The sequence below is a fragment of the Drosophila mauritiana genome, chromosome 2L (genome assembly GCF_004382145.1).
Source record: "Drosophila mauritiana strain mau12 chromosome 2L, ASM438214v1, whole genome shotgun sequence".
Classification (NCBI taxonomy): Eukaryota; Metazoa; Arthropoda; class Insecta; order Diptera; family Drosophilidae; genus Drosophila; species Drosophila mauritiana.
Genome location: NC_046667.1, coordinates 17,523,728 through 17,547,603, shown reverse-complemented (window position 1 = coordinate 17,547,603; position 23,876 = coordinate 17,523,728). Strand labels below are relative to the sequence as shown.

Here is a 23,876-nt window from a genome sequence, read left to right as displayed (position 1 = left end):
TTCGATTGGAATATTTATATTATTTATATTATTTCCCCAGCAATATTCAACAGTTTGGTGATGATGAATCAATTTTATTATTTCTCTACATAGATGTGTGCGAGGTAAATTATTTCGTGCATTTTACACAGGTACTCGTGTCGTCAATAGCTGCTATAGCAACGACTGTGCCAGCCACCGGGAGTGTATCCTTTGTAAATGTCGAAGTCGCACGGACACACTGCGCATCTCGGGTAGGGGCCAATGTAGAAAGGGTTTATGGCCGGAGTCCAAGGACGACTTAAGTAAACCATTTTGAACACTCGAAAGAAGTCTGCAAATCGTATTTTATAAATACATTTCCCACATTTCCTCTTTCGAAACTCACCAGAAATGGAAGAGAAAAATGAGAAATTTAAACAAATGTTTGACCAGAACAACACGTTTGGTGTTTGAATTTTGAATAAAGAAATATACGTATGTACGCTTATGTGTTATTTTGTTGACATTTAAATCAAGAATGCTTGTTTAAGTTTATTTGACTTCATTTAAGATTTAGATAGAAATGAATTAATTTTGTTTGTATTTTTTATCCACAGTTATTTTGTGCTAAAATAGAAAATAGCTTGTGATTTGATTTTATTATATATTATTATTTTTATTATTTAAAGATATACATTTTATTATTTTTTTTTGTTTTTTAATGTTATGTTAAAATATGATCGATTTATAACGGTTGTATTTCCAGGCGATAATGAGCTGCATGGGTTGAGCTCAAGATTTTAGAATATAATAGCAACATGTCGGAAGAAGGTTGTGTGTTCAGCACATCTCCACTGGACTCCTGGTTCATTTTTGGAAGCTCCTTGCAGCTCTGCCTTTTTCCCCACTATTTCTGCTCCAGGGGCTTCGGGTCTTTTTGGGCTTTCTGGTCCAGTGGTGGCCTCGCCACGTCCTTGTTGGACTGTGGGGCGGGATTGCATCGCGGTAGTTGGGACTCCGGGCAAACTCCGCACTCCGGAACCGTGCAGTGGCCCTCCTCCAAGCAATCGGGGTCACAGCAGGGCGGATCGGGTCCAATGTAGCCCGGATTAAATATGCAAGGCATGCTGCAGCACCTCCACTGAAAACGAAGGTCGAGGCAGATGGCAGTGGCAAATTGGGTCCTACTTTATAGATTTTGTGAATTTACATAGATGCTAACTGGGAGCAATTTTCGGGCCGAGTGAGGCTCATAAATGTTCTCATTTCCATGGGTATTGAAACACAATGGAACGGGTAACTAGATGCCCGAGTTGCGCAAATATCTAAACAAAGCTAGTTAATTTCGTACTAGCATCGATGCGAATGGCTCCCAAAATCCAAATCAAGGCCCAATCGGCCCTAAAATCACCGGTTAGTGCGTGCAGAACGCTTATAATTATTTCATAATCGGGCAACACTTCAGTTTTATGGTGACAAAAGCCTGCGGAAAGACAACTGCAACTGCAGGCCATCGAAACTGGTCCACAAATGGCTGCAGGCACAAATATGGAATTTAAGTTGAAATTAATGAATAATTAAGCTGCGTTGGGCAGACGCTCGCAGCGGAAGTACAGCATTTGCATAGCTAACACAATGAACTACATACGGCCGGACAAGACTTGGCCGTTCATAAATTAGATATGCAAATGTAAATGCGAATGGAAAACTAACGGCAATTCCTTTGTCAATTAATCAATCAATCAACGCAGCCGCTCGCTGCGATCCAGAAAGCGATGCGGAAATCACTTGTCCCACATACCTCTGCCCCCGCCCAGAAACTCCATCCATCCCATTGCCCCCTGACCACCGCATCTAGCTGCATCTGGCTGCATCTCCATTCATCTACATCACGCATGCCAATTTGCTGCAGCACGGTTTTTGATTGCCCGCTAAGTTCCGAGCGTTGTAAGCCCCCATCGATGCTTATCCCCCGGTTTTAAGGCGATGGCAGAGTCATTAGCATCAAAGGGCCACGGTAACATGACCAGCGCTCCTGGCAGCTCATCTGCACTGTGGTCTTTGCAGTGACCCAAAGAGTTTAAACCGAAGTGCTTTAACTTGGGTTAATTTGGGGGCTTTCAGTTTGGAAAATATAAAAAGTTTTACGTGCATCGTACAAGCACACAAAATACCGACAAATGGGTTTATTAATGGTAACATTTTCATAAAATTGGATGTGATAAATCGAAAATAGTGATGTTTGAGTGCGATTTATAGCATAATTTTAGTAAACACTTTAAGCTTAACATTTTTTAGTGAAAATATAAATGATTTTTCGCGTTTGACCCACTGTGCAACGTAGCGGCGTTCAATGTCGCCGGCTGCAGCCATCAAAGTCGTGTCCACTATTTGTGTAATTTATATTCAAAGCGCAACGCGGTGCGGCGAGTGCGTGTGTAGGTGGGTGGGGGAAATGGGCGGTAAGTGGGTGTTGGGGCGGAGTGATAGGGGGACGGTCCGCTTGGTGGTTTTGGGACCGGTCACTCCGAGCAAACCAGCTCTCCCCCGGGCGGCGGCACTTCCAGTGCCACTGAACTAAGTCCAGTCGCGCGAACTGCTTTTAAGTGACATAAGCAGAAGAATCCAATCCCTCGATCACCAATGAAGTTAAATATATTTGCTTACACATTTTATTGCTCATTAGGCAATTTCTATAATTGATATATTAATAGATTAAAACTAAAGTGCAAAATCAATTAATTTTTAAGAAATTGTAATGAGAAGCTTTCTCTTAAAACAAAACATTACTCTCAGTGTAGCCCTTAGATAGAACCCAACCAAGCTGCGACATTGTCTATCCAACTTCCGTTTGTCGGACGTAGTTCTATTACTTCTTGGACTCCGTTTCTGGTTTTAATAACTCAAGTTCGAGCCCAAGTAGGCACACTTGTGCCGTCGTAACTGTTTGAGAAATGTATTGGAGGCCTGACAAAGTGACCGGAAGATGATACTGCAATAAAAAATGAGCACCCACGCAGCGACATGGAACACCATAGAGTGTTTGGCTTGGAAATAGAAAACCAAGTGCTGGAAATGAACATGAACCATGTTTTATATGCTCTGTGAGTTGTTGGATTTTCACTACTCGTAGTTTTTCTTCTTTTTTTTTTTTTGTTAGCCATTTATTTACAAATGAACAATATTTATGGCCTCTTTTTGAAAGAGTTGCGCGGTCTGTGTATATATATATTTTGGGTTCCTATGCGATGGGGCCAGACTTCCGTCACAGCCAAAACATGGAAACGATCTGTTCATACTGAACATGCATAGTTGTGTCTATTATTTTGTGGTTTTATTTCGGTTTTATGCGCGGAGCATACCAAACATCGATTATGAATTACAAACTCCAAACGGATGGCAATCAGAAATGGTTTTGCTGAATAAATAATTCTAATTTGCCAGCAATTATGGACTGTCAAATTCGATTGTCCACTGATATGTTTTCGATGGTCGCGGAAAGTGTGAACTGAAAAACAATTAATGAATTTATAGTTTTGTGGTTCCCGAATGAAGTTTAAATGAATATCATTTTGGGTTCGGTTGACGTATTTGTCTAAGCTCATTACAATTTAGTTTTGCTTATGCTAACCTAAAAATGAGGATTCAAACTTAATTTAAACTTTAAAAAGAGAATAGCTTGGATATAAATTCCTATATGTTAATCAGGCAAAATATCAATGGATAAGAAATCTAGATCTTCGAAAGCCAACTTGATTTATGACTGTATAAGTAGCTAAAATTATTCCCAGCCTCTTATGACTTCTAGCAAGTTGCAATTAGTGTTGTCACGGGAAGAATTTATGAGGCGCAATTGCAGAGGCTAAAACAAGAACGCTAAACGACGGCACTTAAGCGATCATAACTTTGCCCATGATAAATCGAACTGGAATAGCCTGCAGAGATTCCAGACTCTGGCCATGCAAAGCAACTGGCCGAGTGGACAAAGGCGGTAACAAAGGCGAGGATGTGGCCAAAAGAACCTCGAGCAGCTGCTGCCGCTGAAAGGCGAGACCGCTGAATGAATTGGGCTGTCGTTGTCTTGGCAATCAGCGCTACCGGGCATAGAAAGTTAACACACCCGAAACCGGCTTCGGTTTCAGTCGATGCAGCCAGTTGAATTTGCCAGTTCATGCACTGCAAAAATATACTCTCTTCTATAAATACCAATATATAGAACATCTATGCATAAAAATCCATTTAATACAAGGCTAAATCAGTTTTAAGGCGTACTTAAGAAATTTAAAAATTAATTAAATTAAATAAAAATATTCTTTACTTTTTTATCACTAGTTCATCTCAGTGCTCCAAAGTTGCTGCTTGCCAGTCACAAGTGGCAGGTTGCCAGTTGTCGCTGCCGCAAGAAACTTGCCTCCATACTGCGGCGGATGTGAGTTCCTGGGTTAGCAGGAGGAGCAAGTGGTGGAGAGGGGCTTCTAAGCGTTTAGCTTGGCTTTTGCCTCGGTTCGGTGGCCCCGCGGAGCGCATCCAACTTCGAATTGCCGCAATTGCGTGTCGACCACAATCTTAACCAGCTGAAGAAGCGGCTGAAGGAGGCGAAAAACTTTGAGCCAACAAGGATACACTGAAAAAGAAAATATTTAAAATTACATTTTTCGAAAGATGTTAGAAAAAATAATATAGCCATTGGGAGAATGGAGAATTTCTCATTATAATATTAAACATGTTGCATCATAAATGTTACCTTTCTAAAATTACCTTTAATTTAAAAGAAATGTGCGCTTTCAGTGTCAACTTGAGACTTTAAGGGAAACGGGTTTCTATATTCTCCTGCCTGCCGCTGTCTGCTTCCTTTTTGCTTTTAATGAATAAGTTGGAACACCTGCTCGTCGTTCGTCTCCTGTCGAGATCTCCGTCCGTCCGATTGTCTTGGAGCTCTGGTTCTGCTGCTCAAGTGTGACGGCGCTTGTGTGTTCTATCTCTGGATCGGACTTGGTCATTGTTAATACCCCTTGACCCAGGGTGCATTCGGCTAACAAGTAAACTGAGCGAATTCGTGCTCTGTTGGGATGGAAAATATTGTGCATGCATTAAAGTTAAATTTTGAAAAGAGAGGATTAAGATCAAAATATTTTAAAATAACTAAATAATATCATTCAGAGATAAAGCAGCACACATAACAGTCAAAATGCTATAATTTTGTTGTCAGACTAATTCTAGATAATTTTTCTTGTGAGTCGTAAGAATCGGAACATTAATATTCTCGCGGAACTGGCTTGTCTGCATTTGATGCTTTAATTATCCAGTTGTTTGCCGAGAAAAGCAAATAGAGTCAGCCAAAGCTGAAGCTGAAACCAAAGACTCAAGGCTTAAGTCAATAAATAACCTGTTTGAATATCATTACGCATAAATCTGAGCCAACGCATGGCCCCTGTAATCTTCATTCATTAAATCGGGCTCACCTGAAATCGAGAGCCGAGACATTGACACCCGAGGAAAAGGAAGTAAGGGGGGGAATGGGAGTCAATGCCACGACAAGTGCCGGCCACGTCAAGTGGCAAAATTAAAACCAATTTCCCAGGGACTCTGCCGTATCACTTGCTCATCAGGAAAAAATAAGAGAACGAAGAAGTGAAGAGTCCTCCACACACGAGTGCCGCTGCTGATGCAATGACGTTGGAAGGGAAACAATGCGAAAGGAGGCCCAAGCGCACAACGAGATAATTGTAATGAAGAAATTCGCAGCATAATTGATGGAGGAGGGGCTCCGTAATTCGCAGTAGCCCGGGAAGTTCAGATACTTGAGCACTGATGATGCATCGACAGTCGTGTAGGCCCATCACCCCCATCAACCCATAACCCCAAGGCCCCACCCACATTTTCAGCATCCCTGAATGCAAATTGCATTTCTCGTTCGAGAGCTAAAAGTAATTTCGATTGCAATTCTTTCTTTGCCACTGGCTGCCGTTGTAAGTGAATTTTATATGAAGGTGGCTCGATTTATATGGCATTACGTAAGATTCAATTTTCCAAAGCTCGTGCAGTGAGAAAAAATTAAAGGCTAATGTGCACACACATTCCCGATTAAATGGCTGCGAAACATTTCTAACGTTTCTATAAACATTAATTACGCTGGGCAAACAAATGTGAGATAATAATTTTAGCCATACAAAGCAATCACAAAAAAGTCAGTTTGGCTTTTAAACTTTGTTTAATAAATAAACAAGCTGATATTAATGATATATTTGCTATTTGCTTTCAAAAGTGTGAGATTAATTAAGTTTGATGTATTTTTTTTTTGTAAACACACGCAATTGTAATTCCAACTTGTTAATAAGGCTTTCCAAGATATTTAGTAATTGACGGATGTGCCAGTGGTAATTAAAGAGGCGTGCAGCTGATTCAATGTCGGAAATCAAAGCACTTTTACTGTCGCACTCTCCTTGGACAATTATGTGGCACGACATGAGCCCACGGCTCAGCAAGTTTTGTGGCAAATAATTTTCTTCTGCCTGCAGTTTTCATCAGTATTTTTTCTATATATAAGTATATTTATATTTGAGTTCCTTTTTGCTGCCACTGCAGACATTTTTAATAAGTTGCCTGGCAGCCGTTGCACGTCTCACTTCGGCAACAACAAACAGTGCAGCTGCCAAGTTGAAAATGAAATTCGTGGCACGAATAGATTTCCAAACATATATGAGAACGAAAGAGAGAGCACGTCGGCAATGACAGAAATTCGAAAATGAAGCAATTTACTTGTATATTTGATACAATCCCCCGTCCTCGGACAGTTGTCAGCGATCTGGGAACGCGAATCGGAATGGGAAAGTGGAAAATGGGGCAGCACTGGCCAGTTGGCGGGCTTATTAAGTGGTTGCCCCAGCCGGACAACCACCCTTCGTGGTTGGATAATTGGCAAGCATAGTTCAGGCCCTCACTGGATACCAGCTTAAATACCAGCTTTAATGGCCTGCAAACTGAGTTCAATTATCGAGTGTATGTTGGTTATAGTTGCATACAAGTAAGGGAAAGTAATAGATTATAATCATCACTTATTTATCAGCATGTCAGTGGAAACTATTTTATATTTTCTGGACAGAGCAGAGCCAATTAAACTATTTTCAGTACAATTAGAGAGCAATTTATACAGGGTTATGGATTTTAGGTTATGGATCCAATAAACCAAAACGATAGAAGACGACTTCCGCCCACGCCACTAAAACTAACCTAACATGTTGGGCCTTTCCTATTTGGTGACTATTAAAGTTGATGGCATCCAGTTGAAAATTTTGTCACCAAGAGAACAGAAGTGAACCCTTTAGACCGCCACGAGCCAAACTTGTTGAAAGTTTCGGCTGCATGGCCCAAGAAACCAATAAAGAAAACTAAGGGAAAAGTGCCGCAAAAGCTGCCATAGACCTACTGCTATATACATCTGCACCATATACACTATATATACCTTGGGCAATATGGCAGAAGGTTGGCTTAATGGCTCGATGCTGGGGACCGGGCCTTAAAGGATGGCACAAATAATGAAAGCGCGACGCTAATACTACGTGCAAAATGGTTCTGGCTGCACACGCTGCGTATACGTTACGTAGGCGGGCTTATGCAATGCAATTTTCATTTACATAAATTTTGATGTTGTCTCTGCGAAATGCTCGGTGTGCGGGCGTGTTGGTACCCGAAAAATTAAACAACACAACTTTAGCTGGCAAACTTTTACCCCGCACACAGTCTTTTATGTCAATTTGCTGGGAAATTACCTTTTTGTTAATAGTGGAAGACGCGAACTTCCCGGCGGAGCAAACATTAAAAGTAATTCAAATGTTGTAGCGCCACAAACGCTGCAAGCAGCTTAGTGTAGAGCAACAATAAATGCTTATTTAACTAATTTTGCAACACGTATGCAAATATTTACAATGCAACAGCTGCATATTTAGAGAGGGGCGACTTCAAAATTTGTTCCAGATAATATTTGATGATATAATAGATTACACAAAAAAATGTCAAAATTACGATATAGTCGTAATGAGATTTTCCTTTAGTCAGCTAGTGAGAGTGCGGAAAAAAAAATTTTGAAATTATTGTTAAATATTTTTGTCGGTTGGCCAGAAAAATTTCAAAATCTTCTAAATTCTAAACATTTTGGGAACACAGCTTTTTGCGATTTGCATGTATACCATCGGAGCATAAATGGTTGAAAACGAATGTTTGACCAAAGGTTTTAAAGTGGCTTATTCATTAATAATTTAGAAAGCCCTTTAAACAGTATAGTAACCCACATATCCCGTAGGCAACCCTCGCTTTTGTGGCTGTCTGGCAAACGACTGCCATTAAAGCCTGTTGTTTAGTTTTTAGCTACTTCCCACGTGAGTTTCCCATTTTCATAGCGCCCACCTCAACAGAAGCCGGAAAACCGCGTGTCGGCTGCGGGTGTGAAAAATAAGAAGAAACCTTTTGGGTGGCGGGGAAAACTTTGCGTCTGACACTTGGGGGTAACACTTAAACGTTTTGCTTTTATGGACACTTTTGAGCTGATTAATTGCCAGCTTCGACTTAATGCCTAATTAGCGTTTGTTTGTCCGCCGATCAGCTGAAGACCCGCCATCAACACCTGACATGGGCGCGAAATTTCACACTTTCGATGAGGAAATGCAAACAGCGAACGAGGCACTTAATTAATCCTTGCTTACTCACAGAAGGAAATTATATTAAGGCTGGCCGAGCGGAGAAATAATTGAATATTTCGATTGGTGCAATTTTTTACAGCACATAAAAGCCATGCTTGATGGGGAAATTGTGTGTTTAAGCTTCTTGCAGGACTTCGCTTAAGCCTCCTCCTTGATCGCGTATACGCCATGTTGTGCCTTTGTAAATAACTGAAGCCTATTAAATGTCTTCGCTGGACACATTTAATTAACAGACACGAACAACTTATAATTGCCACTCACTGAACGTTGCAGTGAGGTAATTGTTTCTTTTCAAGACTGAAATACTGAAAGGAATACTGACTGAGTGACCGCCTGCCGTTGCGTGCGAATATAAATATTTTGCAGGCAGGAATATTAATTACCGCAACATGCGATTTTCCACCGCTCTCGAAAGGCAACATGCCATTAAGGGTTTCTGGCTGCCAGAGAGTGCGAAAATGCATCGAACACACTTCGAGTGGGAAATGCGCTTGTCAGTTTATGTCGGAGAATAATTATAAAGCCACACCGACAGTCCCGACCATTCCATTTTTAAAAACCAATTCGAGCCCTCCGTCCAGGGTCACTAATCAACAAAAGCTATTTATGGACAGCCTCCGCTTGTAGCGGATTTCCAGGTCAAGGACAAAGAAACTTGGCCAAATTGGGCTGCCAAAAAACAGCGAAACACACAGACATTAGAAAGTATCCAACTAAATGTCAAAAAATGGCCAAGCTTACGTATTAATTATAGTTTGCTCGGCCTCATATATATTTATGGTTTATTGCAGTCTACTTCCAGGCGTCGGTTGTCGACTAAAATTTAATCAAAGCAGCACCACTCCGTAGTGCAAACTTTGCTGTTTGCTTTAATAATTTTAATTAAAAAAAGGACTCTTTTGCAAATAAGGAGACGGACCAAAAGGACCGCAATCAAATGGCCAAGTGTCCAATTCGCGGCTCATTGCCATGAAAGGACTCTCGTCGTTTGAGGACATGCACTGTTGACTGCAGAGGACCCGAATCGAAATCAAAATCAAAACTAATTAAAAACCGCAACCACTCGAATGCAAACACGTCGTCTCTGTCTATGACTATGCCCAAAATCCATATGTTTCTGGCGTATTTGTGCGGATTCCTAACCCCATAGCTAATGAAGCGTTCGTGTTGATTATAAAAAGGCAACCTTGTTTGCCATGCACAATAGTAGAAAACGCACAGAGTTTTATCCAAACGCAAGTGTTTAATTAAAAGGCTCTGCTAATTAGCATATGGTCAGATATTCCGTCCATAAAGTGGGCTTAATGCTAAAATCGGCTTCAAACTAATTATTGCCTCAATAGCGATACAAAAATAAAAAAATATATACAAATGTTTATGAAGGATTGAGAGCAGCCAACCGAAATATATATGAAGTTAATATTTTATAAAAAATAAAATCATAATAAATTTATTTTAAGCATTGTCTGTATTTATACCATTCTCCTTTTTAATATTATAAAGAGGAGTTGTTGAGGAGTTTGAGCTCACGGAAATATGAAATTTAGCCACTTATAATTAAGTCTTTGTTTTTGAACGTTCGGATGTCGAGTATAGAAAAAAAGAGGTTTTGCATAAGTTGGCCCGATATTCGCCGCCAAAATTCCAATAAACATATTGTGCGCTAATACCAGCCCAAATCGACGGGTTGCCAATCGGGCCCATTTCAATGCCAATTTCCCTTTCATGCACAACTTGGCAGGGCTTATTGCTTTTCACTCTTCATTGCGCATAAATTTAGCATGTACATGTACGCACGAGGCCAGGGACCTTTTCCCGGCTCCCCAGTGTTTTTTTTTTTTTGGACTCAGTTTGCTTTATTCTATTTTATGAGATTTGTTCTACCCTCATTAGAGCTACACCAACTTCAGCCCCAAATGCAGGTAATCTGCATACAAAGCGCCAGCTCAGCTGCATTGCACACTTTCTAGCGGCGAACATGTTGCACACAAGGAGATATTGCCATAATAGAGACAGACAAAAAATAGCGGGAAAAACGGAGAGAAAGCGGAAAATGTTGAGGGGAAACCATAACAGCGTTTAAGGCAAACTAAATGAGACCCACGTAACGGTAGTGAGCTTGAAATTATGCATATGTGTGCCGGCGCTTTTCCCACCGCTTTTCCACTTTTCCCACTGCGGCAAGGTAAAGCATTGCAAACGGAAATAATTCAAGTGCAATGCAAATCATGGCCCACCACGCTCAGGTAATTGTGTGCTTACCCAATGAGGAGCGGTAGTAGGAAGTCCTGGCAATGGCAATGCCAATGCCAGGAGCAGAACAGTCCGCACGGAAAACGGAAGACGCGCAAACTGACAGACGGACAAGCAGACAGACAAAAGGACGGATGCATGGAGGAAGCGCTCTCCCCGGAGAAAGTGTTTAATCGAAAGGAGCAAACACATTGCTGGGATTGAATCCAGTAGTGTGCCAGGCCAAAAGAACTGCATGCAACAAAATTTAATTTTTAAAGATACATGAGAAATATATCATAAAATATTGAAGAAATATATTTAATATCAGCTTAGTTATAATCAAATATGATGAGTGCAAATTTTCATTAAAGCAATATGTAAATTTCACCTTTAAAGTGGTCTTACTTTGAATGGGCACTTGAGAACACAATCGTTTTTGCTTCAATCGCATTGCAATCATCAATTGGGCTGCCTGCGTGCCCTTCATTGACTTGGCATAATAAATCGACAAAAATCCGAATGCATCGCTCAAATATTGGAGCGTTTATATATGCGATCCGAGGGCCCCCGACTTCCTCAGACCAACCTTATCTGAACGCTGCAGTTGGAGGCGAGCAAACTTTGTTCCATTTAATTCAATTCAATCCTTGAGAGTTCAACGAGTGCGAGTGAAGAAAACGGAAACGGCGAAGGAGCGAGCATTTATTTGGAAAATAAATAAATAGACAGGCCAAGGGACGGGTGATGGGGGGAGCCAAAAGATAGTGAAGTATAAACAAACCGACAGCCGGACAAACAAACTTTCCCGAGAGCATAAAAATGGTGTAAAAAGTACTGCGCCAAGGAAAATCGAAAATGCGCCACATTTGCCCAGCCAGAACATCTATCAAATTTTGCGTTTATTTTCACCCATTCAGGGAAATCAAATGAAATGTGTGAACCAAACCAGATAAAACTACTGAAGAAATACATATACGTGTATAAAATGTAGTTGAAATCCTATTTCCATGTCCGTGTATCCTTTGGCTCGGTGGCAGGTCCTTTTCTTAAGTGGATTCCAATGGCAGCTTTTTGGCTTTCGGTGATTTGCAAAAGGGGTCTCTGAATAATCGCCGAACTGACCTTTGAATAGAAACCAGTCATAGTTGAATTTGCTAAATCTCAGCAGACCAAAAAGTATCACTGTCAGAAGATTTCATTTTATTTCATTTAATTTCCTCTCAGTGCTCATCATTTACAATAATGTCTACGTAAAATTAACATAAATTTGCGATTTTCTAGTAGCTTAGGCGAGTTTTTCACAACAATCAGTGCTGTGGCATAGAGTCAGGAAAACAAATAAAAAGACAAAGGAAAAGCTGCAAAGTAGTATGAATAAAAAAACGCGAAATATGCTAAAGTTGACAGCTTAGGGCCTTTTTGCGTCTTGGCGGCGTCTGAAGAATGGAAACACCCTCAAGCTGTCAGGATTTATGTTCTTAAGGTAAAGTGACCTGGCCAAAATTGAATCGGTAATCGGAAAGTGCAACGTCTTTAATGAGAAAAGCCGTTAAACCGAATCCTTGGGCAACAATTGAAATTCAATTTATCAGCGCCTTGGCGCAGATTCCAAATAAAACCCCTGAAGCATCTTTTCGCCAATTGAAAACCAATTTCAATCGAAGATTATTCAGACAGCTAAGTGACAAATTTGTTTACGTTTAAGCATGTGGAAAATGCAAAACTCAAGCTCAATCCTCATATCAAAATTGTTTGCCGTAGCCCAACTTTAAGTGCTTAACGGCAAGCTCAATAAATTTCTCAACTTACAGCAAAATAAGTTTTGCCAAGAGCTGGGAAAGTTTCCAGTTTTTTTTATCCCCTTTCGAAAGAGAAAATAATTTTGAGTGTGCTATAGAAACAGAATTACCAAATTTGCCTCTCCGGCAAACAAACGAAAAACGTGAGGATCTGGAAATCACTCTATACTCCTATACTATATCGTACACATACAGTTGGCAGTTATATGTAACTACATTGTAACGACTGCCCTGGGAATCCCCCTACGTACCATAATCTTCATGTCTGTTTGCAACTGTTTGCGCTGACAGCTCGGGTTGGTTTTCTGGGCTGTGTTTTTGGGTTGGGTTCCTTCTCGGGATTGCGTTAGGATGCACTCCCCTTTGTTCGCTTGCAGCGTGAAAATTGCACAAGATTGCATGTGCTCCTGCTCCGAAAATATTTATATTTATAATATTTTTTGCAGCTGTCATTTGGCCGTGTATCTGCTGTGTGTTTGGGTCTGTGTTTTTTATTCGTGTTTTTGGGCTAACACAAATTATGGTTTGCGGAGAGTGGCTGAGTGGCGGCATCGCCTGCGGTTGGCAGGGGCTAATAAATCAGAAAATATAAAATTCTATGTGTGCCATATAAAGTCCAAAGTAGGCCAGTGTGGGAGAAACTTAATTGGAGTTTTAAAGCGGCTTGATAACTGGTGAGTTGCTTTAAAACAAGCTCTAAGATCTTGAGCACCAGTCGTATAAGTTATTTCACCTCTACTTTTACCTATAAAACTGCTTCCAAATTACATCCTCCAGCTCAAAGGATCTTCGTAGCCATCAAAGAACACTGCTTTCAATTTACGAATAACCGTTCAATCATCGCGGCTAATCAAGTGTTTCAAACAAGGAGCGAACGCCAAATGGAAATTGTTGCCTCCGGTGTCCAGCTTTTGGTTCCAGCTTCCCCCCAGGCAGGAGGTCCCATAAATCACTTGCAAATTACCAGGGAATCGGGAAATCCCGGGAATGAGGAGGAGGCCGTGGCCAAGAGAATCCATCCAGGCCACAGCCATTTCTCAGTGCCTATAATAAGCAAGTGAATGCGAATGTGGCTATGAATGTGACTGTGAATGCACAATTATGGCCGCTTCGTTGGTCGTAAAACAAGAAGGGATCCGCTGCCCTTTGACCCGCCCCCTTGCCATCCCTGAATCCACCCTCTTTTACCCAGTTTCCCCAAAGCTGACGACTTTGTCATGGTTGCCTTTGCCTCCAGTTGCACAGGCAAAGTCAGCGGCAGCGACATCAATAAAATAAACACTGACAGTGGGTGGTTGTGGGTGGTGGGTAGGTGTGGGCTGTGGGTCGGTGGGTTGGCAATCACTGGGTGGTGCTGGCCGGGAAGCCCGAACAGGCTGGGCCAACACAATTGAACACGCGACATTTGGCCAATGCTTGCTGTTTGCTATCCACGATGTTGTCTTCACTCTCGTCGTCTCCACTTTGACTTTTATCTATTGACATAATATTTTTTTATGCTCTTGCAGCTGGAGGCGCCGGGTTTTTGGGGGCGTGTCAAGTATTGGCGACGGAGGCTCACTGAAATAAGTTGGTACATTTAAGCTCAGACAATATATATTATACCAAACAATCATAATTCATTTCAGTAAGCAGTGCAGTTGCACGAACATTAAATAGGAATATAGCTTAGAAAATGTTTAGAGTGTATACATATAAATATGACCCCCATTTTGGCCAGTGCAACGCTTTGGTTTTCGCACTTCAGTCACCAAGTCACTCAACGAGTCCTCTAATCCAATGGCTTAGTGTCGTCGAGGCTTGCTTAGATTTAAGAGTCACATTTGCAGCATAGTAAACGTGAAGATCCAATGTCATTAGGCTTAGAAAAGGAGATGGAAAACAGATTAAAGTGACTGAGGGATGAATTTCAAAGTGAGTTTCAATCCTATTCCCCACATATATATATGTATATGCAAAAAGAAGGGAACTGCAATGTAAAAACTGCACATAATAAAATTTTTAGAGTGCTGCAAAATGTCTATTGTTCCATCTTTTTTAGAACTTAGGATCTGTACCTGGGCTCGTTTTGATTGCACCCCATAGAAATAACGAGGTGCCCACGTGCTCCCATTCTCGGGCATCTCCGGACCATTCTTTCGAATAGCTGTGCTTTTTATAACCCACACATCCGGCGAGAGCTGGGCATATCTCAGGGCATGTCCGTTTATGCAAGTGTTAAATAAAGTATCCGCCGGCCATTGTAGTTTATGCCCAGTTCACCCGAGCCGCTGACATTTATTGCTTGTTTCAAAACGGGTTAGGAAGCTGGAAAGGGAGCAAAAGAACCGAATGACAACATTTATTACGGCCCGGCATATAAAACACGACCAGCGGAGTTTATAGTTGAGCCGGTATCTGCCTTTCAGTCCAAAGGATAATGATAAATGGCCTTTTCAGGTAAAATACTAATTAGGTTACCAATTGTGCATCACCACACTCAGAAAAGTAATACTCTTGCTTGTATCTAGAAAAATTAGAAAATAACTTAATAAGCATTAAGTTTATAAAGGCTGTACGACAGAAGTTAGTTCATTTTTCGAATCACCTTTAAAGCTAAAGATTATTTATTTCTCCAGAGTGAAATGAAAACTTGGGTTCATTAAAAGTTATACAAGCTTTTTCTGGTTATTAAAATTAACAAAACGCCTCAAACGTGCATTGTTATATTTCGTTCTTGTGGCCAAGCAAATATTTGGCTAAAACTTTATTTTTCAATTTCATGTAGCACTGGCTAACAAGGGTATTTAAATTTGATTTATTTAGTTATGTATTTTTATGCAGAGAACTTTGGCAAATAAACCATTTTATCGCACCGGTGGGATTTGTAATCCACACAAGCGTTATAAGCACTCCCTCCCTCCACAGATCTCCGTTCCAATCCCAAATCCTGGAAAATATCTTGAAAGGAAATCGAAAGAGGGAGAAAAGAAATAAAGAGTTTCAGGGACCTTTGGTCCTATCCTCGCAGCATTTGAAATTAAAAGCACTCGCCGCGTTTTATTGCTGTGCCTGCATTTTTCCGTACTTTTCCTGCTGCCGGTTTCTCGTGTTGGACATACAAATTTGAATGTCCATTTGGCCTTATTTCACACTTTCTTGTTTATTATTGCTGCTGTTGGCCGGGTCGAAAGCATGAAGCGGGAAAAATTCAAGTATTTGAACCTTTTTTCACTCCACGCCTTCTATGCCCAAATAATGCTGTTGCCATTGATTTATGCAGGGACTTTTGTTAACTCTTTTTGGTGTCTGCTCCTGTCCTTTATTCGACTTAAATGCCAACTTAATTGTTGTGCCAATGTCCAGAAAGGAGGCAATTTACTTATTTAATGTTCTCCTCTTTGGGGGCGAGACCCAACCTTGCATGTCAGCAATAAAAAAGTTAAAAAAATCTAAACATTCCATTAGGGCACTTAATTTAGCGCAAAATGATAAGCGACTAGCAATTTTCATGGTCCTAAGGGATGGAGTTTTTCAAGCGCGCTAAAATTGAGTGGAAATTTAAGTAAACAAAAGGCGCACTAATTAAAAACGTGTAGGCAAATTAGAAAATAAATAAGTCAACAGCATTTATTTGATGGTCTTAATTTGGTAAACCGCAAGTGTTTGTTCTAAAAGTGGTATTTTCGTTTCCGTCACTTATTCGCCAAATGGATAACGTAGTAAACCGTGTAATGCTCTAAACAAATGAAGTACTTAAAGAGCTTGTTGATTTCTCACACCTGAGTACTGTTCATGCAGTTCTTGGCAGTCCTTATTGGCCACATTCCTCCAGTTGCCTTGATCCATGTGATACAGTCTCACCATACCGCCGGAAAAGATATCTGTCATGGTAGCATGATATACTGAGAGGAAGGCCAGGTCGTAGGCTTCGGTATCACTGAGATCCAAGCGGTAGTCAGAGTCCAAAATTCCCAGGGCAATCGGGGCTCCACTGCCCACGGCGAAAAGCTTTCCATGGAGCCGCAGGCCGTTGGAGTCCACGTATACCAAACTGGGTCCTTCGGGCGCCCAACCGGCCAACATCATTCCCATGCAGATACCCATTCCCTTGTATTCCGTAGCCACGTTGCAGATATATTTGGCAGCAGATCGCACCGTAAGTCTCTCCTTATAGCGGAGCTCGTGAAGTCGGCACTCCCTGGTCAAAGCTCGATCCCAGTATGTGCAATCCGCTGCACCACCTGCCATGGTACCCATCATATACTGGTTCACCTGCATGATTTTATGCATGCTCTGGGATCCAATATAATTTCCCGCCGTGGCTCTGGAATCCACACACAGGATGATGCCTCCTTGGTAAACAAAACCCACCGTGGTGGTTCCGTGGTCAAAATCCATCTGCACTTCACTTACTGCATTCAGCTTATTCACACTTTCCCGTGGATTTTCAAATGGCGGAGCCATTATGGCGAGGGGATTATCCATGTTACTCGATGCGAGTCTGATTTCATCAACTGTTTGCTTCAGGGTGCGAGATCCAAAGCTCTTCATAAATGGCATCTTATCCATACCACAAATACTTTCCAATGCCATGTTGGAGAAACAGAAGCTGACGTTTGTACAAATGGTTATATTTGAAGTTTAAATGTTGTTGGTTACACTTTAAGTATGTTGAAATCTTTTATTTCTGACTTATCTTTCCTGGCACCCATGAAGCTTAAAAAACAAATTCTCTATTTGCAGTCGAAATGAAGTATCTGAACAAGCCCAAGTAACAGCAGTTCTCCAAGAAAATCGTGAAGACGAAAAAAACTGCAAAATTAAACGATATACATAAAAATATGACAAATATCCAGCAATATATTTACGCAACCACCTAAACGGAACTCAATAAAAAGCATGCCAACAATTTTGTATTTACAATATCCTCGTGATAAATTCATGTTGCTAGATTGTATTTTTTTCGGTCGGTTTGGGCAGCATATACCCATGTGCAGATTAAAAATATGTTAGCCATGGGTTTTATGAGTTTTTCGCATTTTATGAGGTTCCCAGGATATGACTAAGAAATGGAAGCCGAAAATTGAATATTAAATAACCTCAAGCAATAAACAGAATTACACGGCGTGTGAATGCTGTGTAGTTGGATGTGTGAATTGTTTATGATATTAATATCCGTTTGTATGTGCAATCATTTAAAAAGGATTACACGATTAGCATTTGACGGCGGACATTTATAAACGCTTGAGGCGATGCGGAAATTGTCGTTTATATTAATTTTCATGGCTAAAACATATCTTAAATGGCTGCCAATGCGGATTATGTGATAGCCGGCGTTGAAGAGGAAACGTCACCAGATGTAAGAACATATTACAGCTTAAGGTAGGAATTTAAGGTACAATTTTTAAATTTAAACATGCCGTAATAGGAAAATATTAATATACAAGTTCAGACTGAAATTATGGTTGATTTTTATACCTTTGCAGAGGGTATATTGATTTCAGTCAGATGTTTCACTTTCTAGTGTAGTAGGAAAGTATATAGTATATAATAATAATAATAAGTATATAATCATATAAAGTATATAAAGTATGTTTGTATAATATAATCAAGCATATTAATGTATAACGTATAAGTGTTGAATATTCGTTAGCACTTTACAATGATCACCTGTTGTAAACTCTGGCAAGTCTGTCGAAATGATGTTAATCGCAGCCAACTTCAAGTAGAGAAATTTTAAAAGATTGTGAATGAGAAGTTTAAGTTTGACTTTGGAAAAATGGAGAAAGTATTGTGTAAAGTATATATTTATCCATTTGCAGGTTCTGTTGGATCGCCCGGTTCTGAACACTATATAGCGTCTATTGAAATAATCGAAAAATAAATGAACGTAAAGAGGTCTTCGTTGTTTTTAAACATAATATTTTTATTTGGTTTACCAGCAGTTTTCAACGAATCTTGTCTTCAGTATTCTTTATTCTTATGAAACTAAATTTTTTTTCTGTACCCGTCAAGGAAAACAACATTAAACTCCTGGGAGCCCGAAAATCCCAGAGTCATCCATTAACCAAATTGTTGGGGTAATCAATTTTAATGTTCGACCTAACCGTAGGACCACCAAATGCTCAACAATTGAAATGTGTGCGGCCTGTCAAAGGTTAAAGGCGTTTTGTTGTATTGCCAAATTTGCTCTTGACCAACGGCGAAGGCGACAAAAGTGGGTGGACCCCTATGAAGACCACATTGTTAATCAGGAATTCCTTAAACACAGCAATGCTCCGCACCGTTTAGCCCCTTCCTCAGCGATTCTCTGGGTTATTTGCCAAAGTCGAAATGGCAAACACTTGGTCTAGTCCTCCGAATTGAGTTTGTATTTGGGTTTGGGCCTGCCCACCTGATCCAAGCCGGCTGCTGTGTCGAAATTTATGTATTGCAGTTGACTTATTGGGGTCACTATATCCCACCTCGGACCCCGACCCCACCGAACTGGGCTGATTCGGTTTGATTTGGCCAGAATGCCCCTTGAGCTGGCCAACTGTGTGTGTCGAAGCTGCGTTTTGTATTCGGCTTTGGCCAGCTCCGAGGGAGTACCCTGTTTAATGAGAGCTAATTATGTTTAATTATTCATTTGGGACGGTGACATTTTGGACTTGGAGAGGAGGAGCTCTTCTTTCTCAGCATGTGGCAGTTGAAGAAATACGAACAAACTCAATAAATTAGTTAAAACACTTGGATAATATAATTTTTAAAATTTAATTTTTTGAAGAATAATTTGTTGTGACGCGTATATTGAATATTTGGGAGTTTTCATAATATTCATATCATCCAAAAGAATGAAATAACGGTTAATAATATTAATCTTCTATAATAATAATATATAACCAAGTTCAAGAAATATTAGTTTGTGTTATAATTTACAATATTATACAAAGCATCATTATGGGGATTTTACAAAATTACAAATTTATAAAGAATATAAACATATTGACTTCAACTTCCGTATCGGAATGCTCATTATATTATTTCATATTTTGCCCCGAATAGGTTTTATTTTGGGTTAATATAGATTTCATATCATCAGTCACAGCTAAATCAAAAGAATCGTCGGAATTTTTAACATCATTGCACAGGTGGATTGTAACCATCGCGAAAGGTGTATCTGAAATGTATGATTTTTTTCTTTCTGTTCCGGACTCAATTTCTATTTTAATGGAACTACTAATTCCTTTTTTAAAAATACTCTTTGATGGGCTTTCTGTACAGTTTTTCTCATTCACGTTGTTTTCAAAATTATAGTCTCGTAAAACATCAGGAAGCGTATCATTTATAATTGTATCCCCTGCATTATCGTTCAGATTTTGAGATTTAGAATAGGAAAGATTATAATCACCATTTGAATGATTTGCGTTCAGATTAATATTAGTGGGATCGCCACCAGTTGTATTATCTTCTTCTGTAGAGTCAAATAAAATATCATTAATAGGAGGACAGGAAACCAAGTCATTTTCACATTTTGACTTGCACATCCCTTCAGAGGATTCATTATGTTTCATCATTTTTTCTGGTGCAGATTCCTTTTGGCCGCTCAAAGTTTTCATACCACCACTTATGTATTGATCTAGACACTCCTTCAAATCACACTCTAATGATTGGGTCCCATTTAAATCTTTCGGAAACCGGAATTCACGTTGAATACTATTGGAATTTTGCTCTGAATTGAGTTTTGAGCCACCTGACTCATTTTCTGTACGGATTTCAATAGGTGGTGTTCCAGATGTTTCTTCTTCAGCCTCTAATGTGTTTTCTTTTCTCTCAAAATCTATACTAGAAATGGTGACTTTATTGGCAGGATTTATAAAAAAATTTAAATGAAGGGAATAATTCTCCCTATAGTTAATTTCACCGCTATAATTTGCATTCGATTCGATTTTTTTTGTAATACTTTCGCTCGAGTTAACTTGACCTGAAAATTCGTCACTTAATTTGCTAAGGTCAGATTGCATTTCAGCTAACCCATTTTTAGTGCCACCGGTTTTATTTTCATTATATTCAAGCAATCTGACTTCAATCTTTCTTATATCCTTTAAATCGACTATCATCGGTTCTTTTTCGTTTGTGTCTAGTGTAGGCAATTCGTGGTATTCTATTTTCGAAATATCTGTATTATGAGTGATCATTTTCGGAGAGTTCCGAGTTCTTTGATTGCTGGTTGGGTAATTAGTCGTCTCAGCTGCTATGTTTCCCTCTCCAAATCTTTCCAGGAGCTCATCGACTTCTTTCCTAATACCATCAACTATTGTATCTGGCAAGACTTCAGATTTGAGGCTCATAAGTTTACTTAGCATACCAAGAACTTCATCTTTCAAATTATTTATTAAAGCAGTGTCCTCTTCTGCTGTCACCATAAATGCATTTAAGTCCGGTTCACTAGGATTCACGAGTTCCGTAAGGTCTTTAGGTGTCTTTACCGAATCACCATTCTCTTCGGTCTGTTCCTCAGTTCCCATTGCGATTTGAGGTAGTGCTTTCTCCCCTTTGCTTAAATATTTTTGCGTCCAGTAGAGTTTTTCTTGTTGACAACTCACATAATTCTGATCAAGGACGATTTTCTTTAATGATCCTTCTAGGCCTGCTATATTCATTTGAATCCACTCCAAGGCCTCGGGCAATGTAAAGGTCTTCAGGTGGCAGCTGTTTTTAATTTTTATGCACTTCGGATGGGTGGGCGTGTACGTGATAGTCATAAAAATTTCATTTTCGTCATTCCTAACATCAAAAGTAGTCTCGGCCCTGTTGTCTTTCACCGTTTCTTGAACTTTTTCCATAGCCTTTTCCCAAAGCTTAATCTGGTTTTGTTCTTTTAAATGGCTCTTTTCCAGAATGTTCGACCAGTTATCATAGTCCCTTTTCATATTTGCTATCTCGCTGTGGAGCTTCGAGACTTTATCTGCAGTGCTAGCACTTGACTCCATTTCTGATATTCTGGCTGTAAAATACGTTTTATTATTCATTGGTATTGTTATTTCTTACCGAATATACTTTTTATTTTTTATTTTTTTTTCTGGAATTAAATATGTTCTGATAGGCTACAAATCTCGACTAAGCACTTCAACTTGCTTGTTAAACGTATAACTCAAACGCTTCTTTGATCGATTTTTTCTTGACATGCTTGATATTTTAAAAAAGGTCCTACTCGATAAGTATCGATAAGTATGCAAATTTATCAACAAGGTAAAGAATACATCACGTATGGATTTCAATAGACAACTTGTGAAAAACTCCCGAACTTTAACATCACCACCACGGAATCAGAAACTTGATAGTTTGCCCACCTTTAAGAAAGAGGTATGTAATACATACTATGTACTTCCCACAAGAACGCTCCAAAGTATGCGGCAACAATTCATCGCCAGAACAAGGCTTTTAATCAAGCCAAGGACTCAGCCTCGCTTACAGGCGAGTTTGTATGTAGCACATGAATGTTAACATCTTCCTGCACATATATGCGCTCCTCGGAGACAGAGGCAACATAATCACATGCGTAGCTGCCATTTCCGTTGCATATTTACAGGGGCCGTCTCCTTGGACCGCCCAATGATATATAACTGCGATTCGCAGGCTGTAAATTTTGACTTTCAATGCGAGCAGGGAATTTGACATTTACTAATTGCCGGATTATGCGCCTGAAGAGCCTCGTGAAGATGCAAGGACTCGAAATGCATTCCTCAATCGAAAAACTCGCATTCAGTGTAAACTGAATGACAAACATCACGCAAATGAAACAGGTTAAGCCGCTCTTCGCTTTCCTGCCGGAGATAGTGGAGCCAGGAAACTCGACTTAGTTCTATTTCCGCTCGAGCGGAGGAAATCCAGCATCTGTCATCGGCATATCGACGGCATTAATTAATCAACGTTATGCATGTCAATCGAGAAGTGTGCCAGCCATCTCTTTCTAATGCTCGCTGGCATTTTGCTCCTTTTTTCTTCCGACCAGAATATCACTTTCGCAAATTGAAGTCGCCTTTCCTGTTTCTCGATTTCTGTTGTTGCATGTGTGGCATGCTTCATAACAAGTCATGCATATTCATTGTTTACAGACGCACAAGCACCCACACACATAAACAATCACTTGGCAATTTTACCTGATTTCTTTTCAAAAACATCGATCCACTCCACCCCAATTAGTTTCCACTTCTCTTCCTGGTTTATTTTCCATTGGATTTGGCATTGTTTGGGGGCGGGGTATTTGGAAATCAGCTCAAATGCATCAAGGGCTAGTCCGATATCTATTGCTTGCCATTTGTGCAATTAACCGAAAGTTTTTGAAAATGGAAAACTCGGAAATCAGAAAGTTTAGATGGATTGATTCAATCTTGTGGCAAGTATTTTGTGATTGATTTTTGAGTTTTGGCAAAACAGAACATTTTGAGTCATTCAAAACACTCACCATAATTCAAAACACCGTATAATTCTCCAGAAGTATCTAAAAGCTAACGCCTCTTTATTGGCAATTTGCCTACCAACACCAGAAACGCATTCTCCTGCTTTCAATTTATATTTATTTATTAGGTTGGACATTCATAAATTCGATGTTGTAGGGCCCATAACAATCATAATCTTCGATATAATTTCCACTTTATGGTTGCCCAGCTGCTGAGCGATAAAAATTTGCAATTGATATGCTTTTATGGTAGCAAACAATAAAATAAGGCAAGTAAACAAATAAACAATGTATGGAACATCAGAGAGCAATTTCAATGCAAAGAGCCTCAGACACACAATCACATGCTAGGCTTTCTTCCCATTTCCCTACTCGCTCGAATGCAAAAGCCTACAATGTGTTGACAGTTTATAGACAAAAGGTTGGTCGGAAAGGCTGGCAAGAATAACTTGTAATTTGACAAAATCCATAAACCATAAATTCCTGGCCGAACCAGCACTTAAATTGCCACATCCCCCAAAGGAAATTCCTCCATTGTCTTTGTCAGTAGATTTGTGCCAAGTCCCCAAAAGAAAACTGTCTCGTAATCGCAGGCAATAAAAAAACAGAAACACATAAAATATTATCGAGTACAGTAGAGCGAGTAGTTGGCAACCCTGGGAGCCGCATAAAAATCCCTCAAGACCATAAATCGCCATCAGCCAGAAACCATCACGACTATTAGGTTAAATCAACCCAAAGACACGAGCCGAAATCAGCATT

The 23,876-nt window shown here is 40.0% G+C and overlaps 4 protein-coding genes across 4 annotated transcripts; all 4 read right to left on the bottom strand.

Annotated features, from left to right (window-relative positions):
• Positions 1 to 59: 59 nt before the first annotated feature.
• LOC117150229 lies at positions 60 to 476 on the bottom strand. The gene is made up of 2 exons (XM_033317024.1): positions 368 to 476; positions 60 to 313 (listed from the first exon to the last, which is right to left on the bottom strand). Exon 2 carries the CDS (start codon positions 291 to 293, stop codon positions 144 to 146), a length of 150 nt encoding a protein of 49 aa, XP_033172915.1. The 5' UTR covers positions 294 to 313; positions 368 to 476; the 3' UTR covers positions 60 to 143.
• Positions 477 to 676: 200 nt separating this feature from the next.
• On the bottom strand, positions 677 to 1,221 carry LOC117148163. Its single transcript, XM_033315408.1, has one exon. It carries the CDS (start codon positions 1,085 to 1,087, stop codon positions 869 to 871), a length of 219 nt encoding a protein of 72 aa, XP_033171299.1. The 5' UTR covers positions 1,088 to 1,221; the 3' UTR covers positions 677 to 868.
• Positions 1,222 to 16,274: 15,053 nt separating this feature from the next.
• On the bottom strand, positions 16,275 to 17,351 carry LOC117144705 (proteasome subunit beta type-5). The gene has a single exon (XM_033310046.1). The coding sequence runs from the start codon at positions 17,264 to 17,266 to the stop codon at positions 16,427 to 16,429; it is 840 nt and encodes a 279-aa protein (XP_033165937.1). The 5' UTR covers positions 17,267 to 17,351; the 3' UTR covers positions 16,275 to 16,426.
• A 2,123-nt stretch (positions 17,352 to 19,474) lies between these two features.
• LOC117150908 lies at positions 19,475 to 21,696 on the bottom strand. The gene has a single exon (XM_033318055.1). It carries the CDS (start codon positions 21,682 to 21,684, stop codon positions 19,693 to 19,695), a length of 1,992 nt encoding a protein of 663 aa, XP_033173946.1. The 5' UTR covers positions 21,685 to 21,696; the 3' UTR covers positions 19,475 to 19,692.
• Between the last annotated feature and the right edge of the window lie 2,180 nt (positions 21,697 to 23,876).

Excerpts from the sequence above, each read along its gene's own strand:
- LOC117150908 (XM_033318055.1), bottom strand. The coding sequence starts at position 21,684 with ATGAATAATAAAACGTATTTTACAGCCAGAATATCAGAAATGGAGTCA.
- LOC117150229 (XM_033317024.1), bottom strand. The coding sequence starts at position 293 with ATGGTTTACTTAAGTCGTCCTTGGACTCCGGCCATAAACCCTTTCTAC.
- LOC117144705 (XM_033310046.1), bottom strand. The coding sequence starts at position 17,266 with ATGGCATTGGAAAGTATTTGTGGTATGGATAAGATGCCATTTATGAAG.
- LOC117148163 (XM_033315408.1), bottom strand. The coding sequence starts at position 1,087 with ATGCCTTGCATATTTAATCCGGGCTACATTGGACCCGATCCGCCCTGC.